General features: G+C 32.8%; 1 protein-coding gene across 1 annotated transcript; it reads right to left on the reverse strand.

Moving 5' to 3' along the window:
- Positions 1-1,424: 1,424 nt before the first annotated feature.
- On the reverse strand, positions 1,425-16,473 carry LOC114330129 (CTD small phosphatase-like protein 2). The gene is made up of 5 exons (XM_028279440.2): positions 16,354-16,473; positions 10,454-11,395; positions 7,587-7,955; positions 6,971-7,066; positions 1,425-2,627 (listed from the first exon to the last, which is right to left on the reverse strand). The coding sequence occupies exons 2-5, from the start codon at positions 11,375-11,377 to the stop codon at positions 2,562-2,564; spliced, it is 1,455 nt and encodes a 484-aa protein (XP_028135241.1). The 5' UTR covers positions 11,378-11,395; positions 16,354-16,473; the 3' UTR covers positions 1,425-2,561.
- Between the last annotated feature and the right edge of the window lie 255 nt (positions 16,474-16,728).

Genomic DNA, 16,728 nt, shown 5'->3' on the forward strand with positions numbered 1-16,728 from the left:
CTTTTCATGATTTTAGTCATTTCAACATTAGACGCATCCAGACCTCAAATAACAAACAAATAATATTTTTTGTGCATAGTATTGCAACTAATCTATTGATCAGGAAAAATGTTCTTGTTTATGGCAAGAAACCTAACGTCTAATTTTTTTGTTCCCCTATATATACACGTTCTGTAAGAATTTTACAATACAATACTATGTTTTATGTTTATATTTTTAAAAACATCTTTTTAAAATACTGACCAACGCTGTACAAGCTACATATCGTTTCCAATTCTCATTAAAATCTGTTTTTCGTAATTAATCACATATTTTCGATTATTGCACTCATCTACAACCAAACGTTTTAAGTAACCAGCTACTTGTACAACTACTAACAACCAAAGTAATTTTACCATGGCAGTGTTGAAAAGCAATCAACTTAATAAATAATAATAGACGGAGAGGCAGCGCTGAAAAATCTCTTTCAATTTACTAAAGCTTAATTTTTCACAGTTGATTACTGTGATTGTGTAGAGAAACATACTGCGGTCGGTCAAGCGAAACGTAGAACAGGGGTTACTGAGAGGGTATCAAAGTTGCTTTCCTACGAAGGTAATTAAATCCTGAAATGAAATGATGGCTGAAAATCAGTACACACATTCTAAATTAAATATAAATAACAGTTATTATAGTCGGTCAGCTGTACGACGGGACAGAGCCGGTCGGTCGGCCCCAATGAATGTACAGAGTTATTCACTATATTTTGACCCCCTTGTAAACTGCTTTATTTACGATTCGATTTTTTGACATAGTGACGTCAACCATCTGGGCGTGATGACGTAATCGACTATTTTTTTAAATGAGAATAGGGGTCGTGTGCTAGCTCATTTGAAAGGTTATTCAATTCTCTATACAGTACCATAAATATTAAGATCATTATTTATACAGGGTGTTCAAATTTTTTTTTGAATTATTAAACAATTTAATTTAAAAAAATTTTATTGGCCACCCTGCATAATTAATCATGTTAATGTTTATGAATAACCTTTCAAATGAGCTAACAGTCGACCCCTATTCCCCTTTAAAAAAATAGTCGATTACGTCATCACGCCCAAACGGATGACGTCACTAGTACGATATATATGTCAAAAAATCATAATGTAAAAATCGAATAACTTTTGTATTTTACATTTTTTTCTAATTCTGTAAATAAAGCAGTTTACAAGGGGGTCAAAATATAGTGAATAACCCTGTACATTCATTGGGGCCACCGACCGGCTCTGTCCCGTCATACAGCTGACCGACTATAATAACTTTTATTTATATTTAATTTAGAATGTGTGTACTGATTTTCAGCCACCACTAAATGGATTTAATTACCTTCGTAGGAAAGCAACTTTGATACCCTCTCAGTAACCCCTGTTCTACGCTTCGCTTGACCGACAGCAGTATGTTTCTCTACACAATCACAGTAATCAACTGCGAAAAATCTAGCTTTAGTAAATTGGTAATAACATTAAAGAAGTTGTATCTTATGTATAACTTAACTTGTATAGTTCTTTACGTATAATCATTCTAATCGGGCCAGACAACAAATTCGACACAGAAGAAGAGGAAGAGATGATAATTTGTAAGTAAATCGGTAAGTTTTTAATTTATGCACATTGCTTAAATGATTGATATCAATACGATATTTATTTAATATATAAATCTGTCCCTTTTTGATTCCCCAACACTGACCCATGATTTTCATACCTGTTAGGTATACAGGGTGTCCCCGAAAATAGTGCGTTCTTTAAAGGTATAGGTAGAAGGCACAATGTAGAGCAAAAAAGTCTTATAACATTTTTTTCTAAATTGATCCGTTTGACCAAAAAACGAAAATACATTTTGATATGCAAATTGAAGTCTGGCAACAACGCGCAACTCAAAAATCTAAAGAGTAAAAAAGTAGGTTTGTAGGTCAGTTGCATCTGGTAGGTAAAATAATGTAAATATCAACCAAACCCACATCCATTATTTTGCAGGTACGTACATAATATCTCAACAACCCCAAAAATCACACCTTAATAGTAAATAAACAAGGGGTTATTAGGTTAAATTTCCACAGTCATTAAATTTCCAAAAATTCACTTTTTTGTTCTAAATTGTGTATTATATCCATACCTTAAAGGAACGCACTATTTTCGGGGACACCCTGTATAATCCATGGGTTTGTGTGGTTATTACAGATACTGTATAATTAAAATAATGATATTGATTGCTTCTCAATACTGAGCAAAATCAAAAAAGAAGAACACTCCAAATTTATTTAAATTTTTAGCTTAAACCATTTCTTTATTTAAAAGTACTGTAATAGTACTGACAATATTTAATAACTATTTTAACAAACCTTCCATGTCATTCTTTTTTAACGTTATACGGTAAATTTTTTTATCTATACATCAATATTCTCGTGTTGATCCAAAAAGGCACGTAATATTAAAGTTAGTCAGTACTTTAACGTAAAAAGTAACGAAAAGTACAATGCATTACATGTTATTTTGTTTTTCATACAAGATTGTCTAGGCTTACGCATCCTAATCTGGAGGTAGATAGCTGAACAGCTTAAATTTATTCCGAATGTGCGGTCTGACATCTTCTTTCTGTAATAAAAATGTTTATGTATATACATATCTAGCTAAGTAATAACAAGTTGTCTACTACATATAAATTTAATGGAAATACGCCAAAATCTTAATTAAGAAAATCGATGGTTGAAAGGTAGAGTTGGTGCAAAACCTCGTGAACCTTGAAAATGCGTATGTATAACCGAAATAAAATGAAGCCTAAAAACATACAACTATTTTATTTGCTGCGAATTGCGCGACAGGGTCCCATCTGCACCCTGATATTTTGAGTAGGTTGTGACTGTGGTATTATAATATCACCCTGTACAAAAGATGTTTTATTGAAAGTAAATTGTCCGCCCTTGACCAAGGCCGACGCGTGAGGTTGCAAAGTTCATTCTAATATATAAGTAAACGCCCGATGATATGATACCATTATTATTATTATGATTATTGTAATAGTTAGCAGTAACCACGTTTAAGATAGGTCGTGATTATAAACAAGTTATTATGATTTAGTCATCGATATGGTAAACCAAAAATATATGTATTTGAATAGAAATAAGAGTTTTAATTAATTGGGAACAGAAGGCAGTAACAACACGCTTATTTGTGACATGACCCACAAATCAACTTTTTTCAGGAAGTAGAAAAAGCGTTCCTTACTTACTTAATTAAGCCGTCCGGCGTCCTCTTGTACCTTACGGTGTTGAGGTAAGTGGAAAAAGCAGACGTCTCCATGCCTTTCGGTCGGTAGCTAGTCTTTCTGCTTCTCTCCACCCAATATTTCTTTTTACGCAAGCCTCTCCAATATTTGCGTTCTACGTTCTTGCTGTCCTGCCTCTTCGTCGTTTGTTGTCAGATGCCGCTTTCTTTACCCTCTTTACAGTTCTACCTTCACTCATTCTCGCCATATGTCCGAACCACAATAACTGTTTCGTTTCAAGATAGATGCCATATACACGGATTTTTCGAAAGCGTTTGATCGTGTTGATCACCAAATACTCTTGGAAAAGCTGGTGTCTGTGGGTTTTGATGTTAACTTTGTCGAGTGGATTAAGAACTCCTCATCGGGGCGTACTCAACGAGTGAAGATTGGTAGCTATTTATCTGATATTATTACAGTAAGCTCCGGAGTTGCTCAGGGTGGCCATACTTCCCCGCTTCTTTTTATCATCTTTGTTAATGATATAAATAATTGCTTTTTGAATAGTAAATGCTTAATGCTAGCTGATGATCTGAAATTCTGGAGACCTGTGGATGGTTTGTTGGACCAGGCGTTGTTGCAGGAGGATCTTGATAGACTGCAGGAGTGGTGTGTTCGAAACAAACTTTTCTTGAATGCCAGGAAATGCTGTTTTATAAGCTTCTTTCGGAAAGTCAGTAGAATTGAATCAGGTTACATCATTAATAATCAGCCACTTGAATATGTATCTTCCGTTAGGGATTTGGGTGTTGTTTTGGATGAGAAGCTTTCTTTTGTGGAGCATATAAATGCTGTATCTGTGAAGGCATCTAAACTTTTGGGATTTGTTACAAGAAATTGCAAATTCTTCTCTATTGAATCTACTAGGCTTGTTTACTGTAGCTTAGTAAGGTCCCTCTTGGAGTACAGTTCTGTGGTTTGGTCACCCTATTTCCAGACTCATATTGATACTATCGAGAGAATACAACATAGATTCTTGAGATCATGTGCTTACTATACACAAACTATCATTGTCAATCACGATTATTCTTTTCTTGAACAACAGTTGTCCCTACCTCCACTTAAGGTACGCCGTGACATAGCAGGTGCTGTTTTCATTTTTAGGATCATAAATGGACTTAAAGATTCTCCCAATCTTTTAAGTCAGATTAATTTTAATGTTCCTTATCAAGCTCTCCGTTACCATAATATGTTTAAAATACCTTTCCATAGAACATTGTATGGCGTTCACAACCCACTTGATAGGTATATGGGATTGTTAAATAATTACGAACTTGATTTATTTAATATAACTCTAAATCAATTAAAAAGATCTCTTGCTCTGTGATGTTATTTTTATACTCTTAAGTGTTATGTTTGTATGTTGTATATTTTTTTGTAGTCAATATTTATGTTATATATTAATTTTCGTGACATATGAAATTTTTCAGTATTTTTATACTTTTCTAACTCTCTATTTTTTAGATTAATTAAGTCATATTTAACACATTGAATTTATTATTACCTTTTGGAAATGTATTAATATTTAACTGTAATTTTTCTGTTAATGGGGTTATCCCGTATAATAATAATAAATAATAAAGTCTGTCTAAGGTCCTTCTAAACCGCACCTTTCACGTAGGTCTTTATTTTTTATACGATCACGTCTGGTCACCCCGGATACCGCAAGTAAATATCGCATTTCGCATGCTTGAATTTTACTACGGATATTGTCGTTCACTGTCCACGTTTCACTACCGTAGAGTAGCACCGGCTCGTATACAGTTTGAAATACTTTCATTTTTGTTTTCAGGCTTACTTCTTTCTTCCTAATAAAATTATTTAGTGCATAGTATAATTTTGTTGCACTCATTACGCTGCTGTGTATTTCTGGTTCTATATTTTCTTGCCCATTCATTGTTGATCCTAGATACTTGAAGGAACTCCTCTACTTGTGTAATGGTCTCATTATTCAGCTTTATATTTATATTTTCTTGAGTTTTCGAATTACTAAAGCTTCTGTTTTTTCAATATTTATTTTCATCCCAAATTTCTTAACCTTCGGATGACCAAGCAGGGGAAATTGTGACCCCAGCGTATGTTTTGCTTTAATAAATTCAAAAGTATTTTCAATTTTTAACTCATTATTTTTTTATTTGACTTTAATATCATCCTAGATATCCTCATATTTTGAAATAAAAAAAATTCCCAATATTTTACGAATAAAAAATATGTTCTGAAGTTGATGTTTAGTGAAATACCGTCTATAATGTGTAATTCCAAGTAGTTTTACGCTAATGACGTCGACTTTGCAAAGTAACAAGACACTTACTCAACATACACACTACACATGACACTAATACTAATGTTGTGACTGGCTGAATGACATAAAGTCCATGCCAAAAAAAAAGAAACTTCATTTTTTTGTTAATTGTCATTTTTGACATTTTTGACCTGGGGTCATTTTCCCTCCCTTGGTCTTTTGGCCCCCAGGGGCCCCCCCCTGGGGGCCAAGGTTAAAGGCTTCATTCCAAACATTCACATTCACTTGCAAATCTTTTTCTGATTTACCCCAATATAATGTGTTAATACACCCCAACCCTAGTTCTTTTTACCTTACCCCTGCATTCTTTTGCAATTTCGTCCATTAGAGTGATGAATAACAAAGGACTCAGAACACCACCTTGTCTTAAACCTGTCTTTGTGTAGAATTCTAGAGATGAGTGATTGTTCGTACTTACATCATTACGTGTACATTTATATGTACTCTTTATTGCTTGGATTAACTTCGGTTTCACATTTCTACGGTTTAATATTTCCCAGATCTTGTTACGTGGCGCCCGATCAAATGCTTTTTCCAAGTCCACAAAACAGAGAAACAACTTACTGTTATGCTCTAGACTCTAGGGCTTTTTCTGATAACTGTCTCACTGTGAATATGAGATCGGTTGTACCTCACCCTGGCCTAAAGCCGCATTGGCTGTCATCCTGTGTGGCCTCGATATTTTCTCGCAGCTTTTTCTCTAGTATTATTTCATAGATTTTACTAGCACCTACCAACAATGATATTCCCCTGTAGTTAGAACACTTATGTTTATCACCTTTTTTGTGTAATGGTAGAATAGTTGCAAGAGTCCAATCTCAAGGCATGCATCTGGTATGCCAACAGCTCCTTATGATCTTCCATAGTAATTGTAATCCTTTTCCTTCCATATATTTAATTAGCTCAGCCTTAATATTATCGTGTCCTGCAGCCTTGCCATTTTTTAATTTTAAAATTGCTTCCTTGTATTCTTCGTATGTTATGTCATCATCATCTTGTTGTTCATTTAAATTGTACTCCTCCCTGTCATTCTCTATTTCGTTGTTGTCTCCCATTAATAATTCCATAAAATGTTCCCGCCATCTTTCGGTAATCTCTTAATTTTTTAATAATATGTTGCCATCTTTGCGCTCTAAACCTGTTACTCCGTTTGAAAAAAAACGTTCCATTTAAGTAATTTTATGAGAAAGTAACCTAATAATTTTTTTAATTTATGAGAAATTAACCTAATAATTTTTTTAATTAATAGGGTAATTCCTCATCAAATTACTTAAATGGAACAGTTTTTCTACTTACTGAGAAAAGTTGACTTGTGGATTACAACCTTTTACATTTCAAATGCCGATATGTTATTGCATGTATACTACTTACCACCGTCACCAAACTCTCTAAAAACGGTACCAACTTTATTAGCTCAGAGTCGCTCCTATCTTCAAACCAACTTTCAATGGGAATACCATTATTCAACTAAAACAAATGGAAATGTACATAAATATTTAAAATTATTTGAAGACAAAATTTCAACTGGCTACGTTTGACTTTAAAGTACAAAAATGAAGTACAATTGTACAGATATATCTGAAACTGTCAGTCAGGTAGCAAATCAAGGAGAGGGGACTTCAGTTGAATGTGTTGGTGCAAAGAGTAAACATCAATTTAAAATGTATTGTGCACGAAATCAGTGGTTTTGTGACACTGTCACATAAAACTGTTGAATAGTTGTTTATTTTAGAATACATTTAATATTTTTTTAATAAACACGAATATTACATGTGCCATGCAAAATAGGACACCAACTGCACAATCCAGTGAAATTATACACAATGTTTTAAAACTAACACAGGAGGAAATTTTCCTGTCAAACAGGTAACAAATAAAAAACCTAAAAACCGTTGAAACCTGATTGAATTGTCAACGCCTCGTAATCAAAGTTTTTCGATCTTGACCTTGGCAATTTCAGATATTTCTGTACTACACTTATACTTACATGGTAACCAAATGCCTGTGGAGAATTATCGATTATGATAGTCTTGGACAAATCCCTGCCGAGGATGGAAAGATCCTTAATATAGTTGCCATTGACGCAAACACAGTGTTCCCTAAAAAGTCTGTATTTAATCCATTTTCTTTCCGGATCCAACAAATTAAGTAGTTTATCTGCATAAACTCTCTTAGATGCTGTGAAAAGTATCACTTCGAACATCTGTGAGACTTTTTCCATGAATTCCCTGAAGAAAGGTCTTGTTCTAACGTATACGGTATATGAACAATCTTGAAATAGCACCGGGAAATGAAAACTGGCATCTTTGAGTTCTTGTAGGCTACAGTGAACTAAAGTTTCGTCGAGATCTAGCACCTGAAAATATATCCACGATCATTTATGTGAAAAGTACCTTGGGAAATACCTAAGAATACCAAGTTTTAAAAAAATATCAAATCCCTTTGTTACTTTTTATTATTTTCTAAACCTAAATATTAAATTGCTAATTATACATCCTACATTGAAGATTGTTACTTCCATGTAAAATATAACAGCAACCTCCACACACTTTCCCATTAAATCAGGTGTAACACAGGGTCCTCTCCTTTACCTATTATTTACCACAGACATCCCAACCACTGAAACCCTGGGGTTGCTCAAAGTCATCAAATATCAAGATAATACAAAGAGTCCAATTAAAAATATTGAGAATAATATTCCACGTGCCCTGGTATGTAAGCAATAAAACCCTACATGAGGACACTGCTACACTTTTCGTAGAGGAAGAAATTCGAAGAATCACAAAGAACTACCTTAATAGACTGAGAAGTCATCCAGATGATGAAGCAAAACTTCTAAAAGCTCCTCCTGGATTTGAAAGATGATTGAAGAAACTATGGCCAACAGACTTAATAAATTAAATATACGATCAAATGTAAAAATATAATAGGAGGGTTGTCATAGGGCAGCTTCTAGCAGGTTCTACTTACCCTCCACTTCAAAGTTGAAATTGTGCCGTTGTTTGCTTTTACTTGGGGGGTGACAGTCACCCCTTTTCGGGGGTGAAAAACATATGTTCAAGATAAGACCGGTAATGGATAAATTGACTGATTTTAAGCAACTTTTGTTCTATAGAGTTTTTTACGTAAGTCAATACTTTTTGAGTTATTTACCATTGAAAATGTTGATTTTTCGACAAAAAAAACTACGTTTTCAGACGGTTTTTCGCAAATAACTCAAAAAGTAAATATTTTATCGAAAAAAATATCCTTAGCAAAAGTGTAGCTTATAAAAAACCCAAAAAAATGGTGTATCAATAAAGTCTACCAATCAAATAAAAACAAAGTTGTAGCTCATGAAAAATACGTTCTTATTCGTCTAATTCCAAATCGAATATTTCAAGGCGAAATCACTGAAAAATTAAGCACTTTTCATGAAAAACCCATTTAAACTTTTTTAAAGTGTTTATAAAAAGCTTTGTTTTAATTGTTAACAAAAGTTTTAGCATTAAAAATAAGCGAGTTACGCTCAAAATAAAGTTGGCCCTCTTTTTTTTTGCAAAAATCATGAAAATCTCGCCGTGTTTAGCTCCCCAAATGAAATTAATCGCTACCGCTTTACAAACAATTTACTTACCCATCTATTTTTGATGTGATCTGTCAGTCTCACTGGTTTAAAGTGTTTATTTTTGAAAGGGTTATAATTGAGAAAGCTTGAATGGGTCACTAATCATGAGTGTATGCAAATTTTGAACAGCCATATCTTAACCAATTTTTGTCTTACGGAGAAACAAAATTAAACTAGCATATTTAATAATAGCAAAACCTACATTTTTTTACTTTTTAAGATTTTTCTTATCACTAATACTTTTTAAGTTATTTTGAAAAAAATGAAATTTTTCAAAAAATTTTAGAAAATTTTTTTTACTATAAAACCAAATGTTTTCAAAAATAAGCACTTCAAACCAATCAAACTTACAGATCATAATATTATAAACAATACACATACAGTTAAAATAGATGGTAAAGCCAAACGATTAATTTCATTTAGGGTGCTAAATAGAGGGAGGTATTCACGATTTTTTTTGCCAAAAAAAAGGGGCCAACTTTTTTTTCAGTTTAACTCGTTTATTTTCGATGCTGTAAACTTTTGTAAAAAACAAATAATAAGCTTTTTTTCGATACTTTAAAAATGTTAATAAGGTTTTCCCGAAAAACGCTGCTTTCTTCAGTGATTTCGGGTTGAATTATTCGATTTGGAATTAGACGAATAAGAACGTATTTTTCATGAGCTACAACTTTGCTTCTACTCAATTAGTAGACTTTACTGGTACACCAGTTTTTTCGTTTTTTTATAGGGTACACTTTTGCTAAAAATATTTTTTTCAATAAAATATTTACTTTTTGAGTTATTTGAAAAAAACGGTCAGAAAACGTAGTTTTTTTTTGTCGAAAAATCAACATTTTAAATCGCGAATAACTCGAAAAGTATTGACTTACGTAAAAAACTTTATAGAACAAAAGGTGCTTAAAATAAGTAAATTTATCCATTTCCGGCCTTATTTTAAACACGCGTTTTTCACCCCCGAGAAGGGGTAAATGTCACCCCCCAAGTAAAAGCAACCAACGGCACAAATTCAACTTTGAAGTGGAGGGTAAGTAGAACCTAAATCGAAATTTTCATACAATTCGGAGTTGCCCCTGGAAATTACACTCCAAAACAGTCATTTATTGGGCTATTAGTTATAGCTTCAATGAAGCAGATTGTAAATTAAAATATGTATGTAATATAAAAAAAAATTATTATACACCATGATTGACTCTAGTGACGAAGTCCTGTTATAGCTGTAATAAAACTTATAATTAATAACTTACCAGGCTAAAATCTGGACTAGATCTCGTCTTCAATGGTAAAGCAGGGCACTTAGCTCTCATCTCACAAGTCAAAGGTGGCAGGTGTTTGATGAACAAATACGGATCAAAAGCATCCCAAGTATCTTCAACCTCAATGTGTTCTGGTTGTCTATCTAGCCGCTCAACTTCTTGTGACGAAACACTAGTGATCATGTGATTATCAGGAATATTTGAAGTATACAAAGTAGTGTAATCATACACGTTCTGCATGTTAACATCTTTTGACATTTCCTCATCTAACATGTTGGTAAAATCTTGAGTGTTAACGTTATTTAGATCGTTAATATCTATTTGGAGCTCCGGATATTCACCTTTCATAGAAGGGTATTCATAATACATGGTCTCGCAAATTTTTTCTGCAAACATATTATATTGGTATTTATCTTTTTGATATTCACAAGCTTTTTTATCGGCGATATATTGCATTTTTTCATTGTAATTAAGATTTTCTATAGTATTTAGTTCGATGGTGGAATACTCTATTTCTTTTGGAAGGTCTGTATTGATCATTTCAGATTGTGTTTCATAAGAACTGGTGCCAGAAGGAGTACTATCGTAATACTCGTAACATCTACTAGTTGCTGACATATCACTGGTAGGAGGGACATTATTCAAGGTCTCAAGAGTTTTGGTCCCTTCTTCGTATAATTCAGGAACTACCTGGGATTGATAGTTTTCTTTACATTCTTCAGAAATGTTCAGCGGCTTCTGAGGTTCCTTGGTTTTCACAAATTTCTTTTTGACTGATTTAAGACAGTTTTTGTAAAGAGACACGGTTCTGGATTTGGGAACCCAGCCAGTCTTTTTAGGTTTTCTTTTGGGTTTGTTTGCTGCCAAGGAAAATTTATGAAATCCCCTGTTTCTTTTCTCACTTCGTAACCACATTATGACCACCCATTTATACTGAAAATAATAGTTAACATGAGAATAAAAGGCAAATACAGAAAACTTGGATAGAATTGATTATATGTATATTGAATAGAATGTTAACCCGGCACCTGCCACATGGCTTTGCAAGACGTCAACTGCCACATGGGGTGCTCACAGCACCCCTTAAAAATTGTCTGTGATCTACTTGTTCCTAAACAAAATAATGTGTTGAGTAACATAAGAATATAAAAAAACATGTTTTATTAACTTATTAGTTACTAATATTATAAAAGTTAAAAAATAAAATTAAAAAGGTGTTATAAACAAATTACCAAGTACCAAGCCATAATAAATGAAGTGAAGTAAAATATCTAAAAATAATAAGATTTATTGAGTATAGAGTCTATATTAATAATTTAAATCACTTATTGCAATAAAAAATGTAATTTTGACCTGTTTATCAAAAACACAAAAAAAAATTAAAACTTAAACTGCCAGCTGATGAGACCCCAATTCGACTTTAGAGCTACAAGTTTAGAATGACACTAAATAACCACTTCAAACGCAAACAGATCTATGCTGTATAATATTATAGAAAGCTACAATGATGCACAGCACTGTTACCAAACTTGAAATACGAAATATTTGATGAAGATGTGTTATGGGTTGCTGTTAGCACCCCACGTGGCAGGTGCTGGGTTAATAGAATTGGTAGAAGGTATTTTCCAAGACAGTTACCTGTTGAACGTTTTCATCTATGTACAATAAGTAGTTATTTCACAATATTGAAATGAATGAAAAAAGTGTTGGTTTTTTTGCTTAAATGTTAATAAAAAACATGACACAGTAAAAATTTCATACTCAGGAGATGTTATATCTCTTTTAATGATTTCCCCCGACATTCCAGTTAAAAAATAGCAGCCAAAAATTTTTGGGGTACTTGAAATGAAGAGCAAAATTGTGAATAGTTTACATTCAAGGTTATAAGGTTGTTTGAACAGTTCTGTACAAGTTGAATGGATCTTCAATCCATTCAACATTGTTAGTTAATCATGGTATTTCAATTATTGTCATAAAAAGGTGACACTAGAATGAATCATTTTATCAATGGTACAATATAAAACACAGATAAGCTATCATTTGAAGATAGGAATGCAGACAGCTATCTGGAGCAGTGGTGAATCTCTGAGGCGGTAATGGGGAAATTCCACCCCAATAATATCCAAAAATAAAGAAAAAATTGTTGATACCAAAAAATATATTAGCACTAGTTGGGAAAATTAATGTACTTAAGGTCTTATTTACATCTTTTATGTAGTTTGAGTTTATCTTTTTTGTTGGAAAAGACTGCAAGACTTGTACACACTTCTAAATAGGTCAAAACGGCAAACAGGTGTATGTTTTCAAAAAAACTTTTGATAGTGTGTAAAAAATATTTTATTATCAGCTACATACTTTCGACACATAACGTGTCATCATCAGAGCTTCCTAAAAGGACATATTTCAGATAAGATTTTTTAATATAAAAAATAAGTGAAAAACTTACGTCCTCTTATAAAACCTTCATAGAAGAGCAATTGCTAAACAACACAATAAAAAACATAAATACTGGGCAAAAGCCACAGATATAGGGTATAATAACCCTTTAAAGTGAATAAAATCACATCTAAATTCTTTTATTAATTAGTAAGACAACATGGCTGAGTCAAACCATTTTGAGCCCACATGAACAGCAGATCAGCTGAGGAAGACTGTCATTTATTAAAATGATAAAGAAGGAACTACAATCTTATGCGACCTCTATGTTCATAAATATTAATTAAAAATTGAAAATGACTAAAAAGCCATGTATAGGTTAAATGAAATTAAAGTTAAGATACTAAATTTTAAAGTTAAATTTTCAAAAAAAATTTTTCTATTATTACTATTGAAGTGAAATGTTAACGTGTATATTAAAAGTTATCAAAATTCTTCCAAAAAACAAAACTGTTATAGTTTGACCAAGTGTAGAAGAAGTTAGATGAAATCATACCTAGGAGAAATATCATTTGATAAGCTCAGAGTTCGAAAGCTGTTATTAAAATTAAAAATCTTATTGATTAAATCAGACAAATAACAAATATTTACTTGTTTACAAATATGTAAACAATGAACGAAAACTCAAGAATACCTAAAAGTAATGTTCAAAAAACTTTCATAAATTGTTGGGTATACTGTATACTAAACCAAAATTACTAAAGAAATTTCTTAAAAATAGGATCAAATTTACAATTTAATTGAATCTGGGTGTTAACACAGTTTTGAGGGTTTCTTTTCATTTCTCTACTTATTTCTAGATCTTCTAGTAGATTCATTTTGGTATAGTTATTATAAGGTATGTTGTGTAAGATCCTACTATCTCTTTGTGGACTAAAGCTATGTTTCGATTCATATAAATGATGACCAAAGCTAGATTTATCGATCTTTGACATATGCTCTTTGATACGAGTATCCAAAGGTCGCATCGTTCTACCCACGTAGGTCACAGGGCATTCACCACATGACAATTTATAAATGCCACTTTTTGAAGTTTTTTTAAATTTGTCTTTAGTATGCGAAAAAATTGACTTGATGTTATCTTTGCATTTAAATGAAAGTTTTAAGTTAGGAATGTTATTTAAGATTTTTTTATGTCTTTTGGTACAGGTATGTGAATATTCATTGTTTTGACTGAAAAGATAAAAATTGGCAGAGGGGTGTGATAGATACTTTGTCGCCTAACTAAACAATTTATAAAAGTCATGGAGTACACATTTAACCCATTTGCAGACATGACTGCATTTCATATGAAGACAGACAAGAAATAGACTAAGAAACAAAGAACTTCGTAGATGAACAGGAGTGGAAAACATTATCGCACATATTAAGGCCAGGACACACATATCCACACTGTGACCGCTCCGAGCAGAGACAGCAAGGCTGGCTATGCTGTCTCTGCTTGGTGCGGATATGCGTGTCCCAGCCTTTAAAGGCAAAAAATGGAGATTGGAGGGACATGTTGCCAGAATGAAAGTTGGCAGGTGGACAAAAAATTGCTTGAATGGAGACCACAGGCAGACAAGCAAGGCCAGGGAAGACCACCAACATGCTGGACAGATGACTTCAAAAGAATTGTGACCAATTGGATAGCAGAGGCACAAAACAAAAGAGGATGAAAATATCTGGAGGAGGCCTATGTTCAACAATGGACAAATCATGGCTGAGTGATGATGTCTTTTGGTATAAAAAATATCAGTTTAGATTGTATGGTTGTACTGAAACTTCCTCCACTTTTGTAAACCAAATACCTACATGATATCTTTTTGACAATAGGGGCTTAAAACCCTTAAGGGCAGGAAAAGTCCGGCACTCCGACTTAAGGCACTCAACTTACCATGTACTGGTAGCTTTATAGCCTATTAGAGTGTTTTATGTTTTTGCGATTTCCCGAATACTAAGTTTTTAACTTTTGATGTCAAATATCTCTGGATCCTTAAATGATAGAAGGTCCAAATTTTTACAGTAGTTGTAGATAGATAATATCAAGTCCCGCGTAAAGGTTTATTGAAAAATGTACAAAAACAAGTAAAATAAAATCCAAACTTTTTGGGTTTTTTTAAGAGTATTTAATAAAAAATTAAAATAAATGTTTCTTTTACTCTAATTTTACAGAAATCTACGCGGGACTAAACAATGTATCTAGTTTCAAAATAAAGAAAAAATTAGGTCTCTAAGTGCTTGTATGTATCTGGATCCTTGTTATGGCTTAATATATTGGACCAAATTAAAAATTTCGTAATTTTACTGGGAACAAATGGTTCGCATGTACACCCACACCCAACTATGACAATTTATTATTAGTATTATATATTAATAACAGTCAAATGCCTTTGTCCAAATTCTTTAAAATGATACTTATAGTATTGTTGTCAAAAAAATTTTTTGGGCAGAGAAAAACATCCACCAAAAACATTAGCGTGTGCACAGAGTACATACTGGGTATGGTATAGAGGTCTCTGGCCCGGGAGATATTTTGAAAATTTTATTTTGGCCCGCGCTTAAAAGTATTTGCCCACCCCTGGTATACAGTATACAAAATGTATATACACATCGACGTTCGTTTCAATTTATGTTTTGCTTAATTTGATTGAAAATGAATTGTACCGCATGGGAAAAGTTATAGCGGACGGACTATATGTGAATAATGTTAACATTGTCGTTAAATGGGACTTCGGGTGCTCTTAATGTATTTAAAGACCTTCTAAAAACAGTACTTGGTTATCTTTGGAATTCAGTTGTACTCCCCTGGAAAAAAATCCTGTCGGCGCCCATGGTAATATGTATTTCTTATAAAATTTTGGGTTCTTTTTACTAATAATTTATAGAATACTGGACCAAAAACATACAAATACAAACAAAAAAATATGAATATAATCTGCTTAAAAATACAATTCAGACATTGATTTATCCATTTCTGAGACAAAAATAACTCAGAAAAGTAAATATGCATCCTAAGATAATGAGCAACACCTGTGAAATGCAATATTGATTTTACACTTCGGGAATGATGTAATTCCGATAGCCGCATCAAACATTCTCTTTTTTCCAATCAAAACTAAAACAAGCTCATGCCAAAAATTACAAAAAAAAACCTAGACGCGAAATAAATTTAAAACTAAGCTAAAATGAGCCTTATTGATTTTAGAAATGAAGCAAAAATTCCTATGTTAAAAAGAGGCGTAGACTTTTTCCCGCTTTGTAAAATCCGGTAATAAAATCTTGAAAACTGGAAATGATTCAGAGAAATCTGAACAAGTTTTATAACAAATGAATCATTCCTAGACGCATATCAACTTTTTTACCTTGACTGTTTACAAACAGAACTAGAAGCCGCTTTGTATGTTTTGATAACAATTGGTCGAAAAAGTTCCGTAAAACCGGTTTATTGTGTTTACTTATGTTTAATTACTTACCCGAAAAACAGGAGACTTCCTTTTGATCAATTAGGTATTGTCCAATCCATTAATCATTCCAATAATTCCGCGTTACCATTAAAACACAAAGCACTTTATCAAAATGGCGGCCCACGCGATTCTGATTGATATTTTTGACTCGGCACATGCGCAGACAAAAACAGGTTTATAGGTAAAAGGTAAAAAAGTGCAATAATGCATTATTTATGCCTTTCATACGAATGTGAAATTTATTCAATATTCAGATGTCTGAGTTTAAACGCAAAATCTACGTGGGCAATTTGCGAAAAAAATAAAAAAGATTCTTGTTTTTGATCACTTATCAATTCTATTTTAAATAGCCCGCCATGTAGTAGACAAGGATAGTTATATATT

This window comes from Diabrotica virgifera, chromosome 2, assembly GCF_917563875.1.
Source record: "Diabrotica virgifera virgifera chromosome 2, PGI_DIABVI_V3a".
NCBI lineage: Eukaryota > Metazoa > Arthropoda > Insecta > Coleoptera > Chrysomelidae > Diabrotica > Diabrotica virgifera.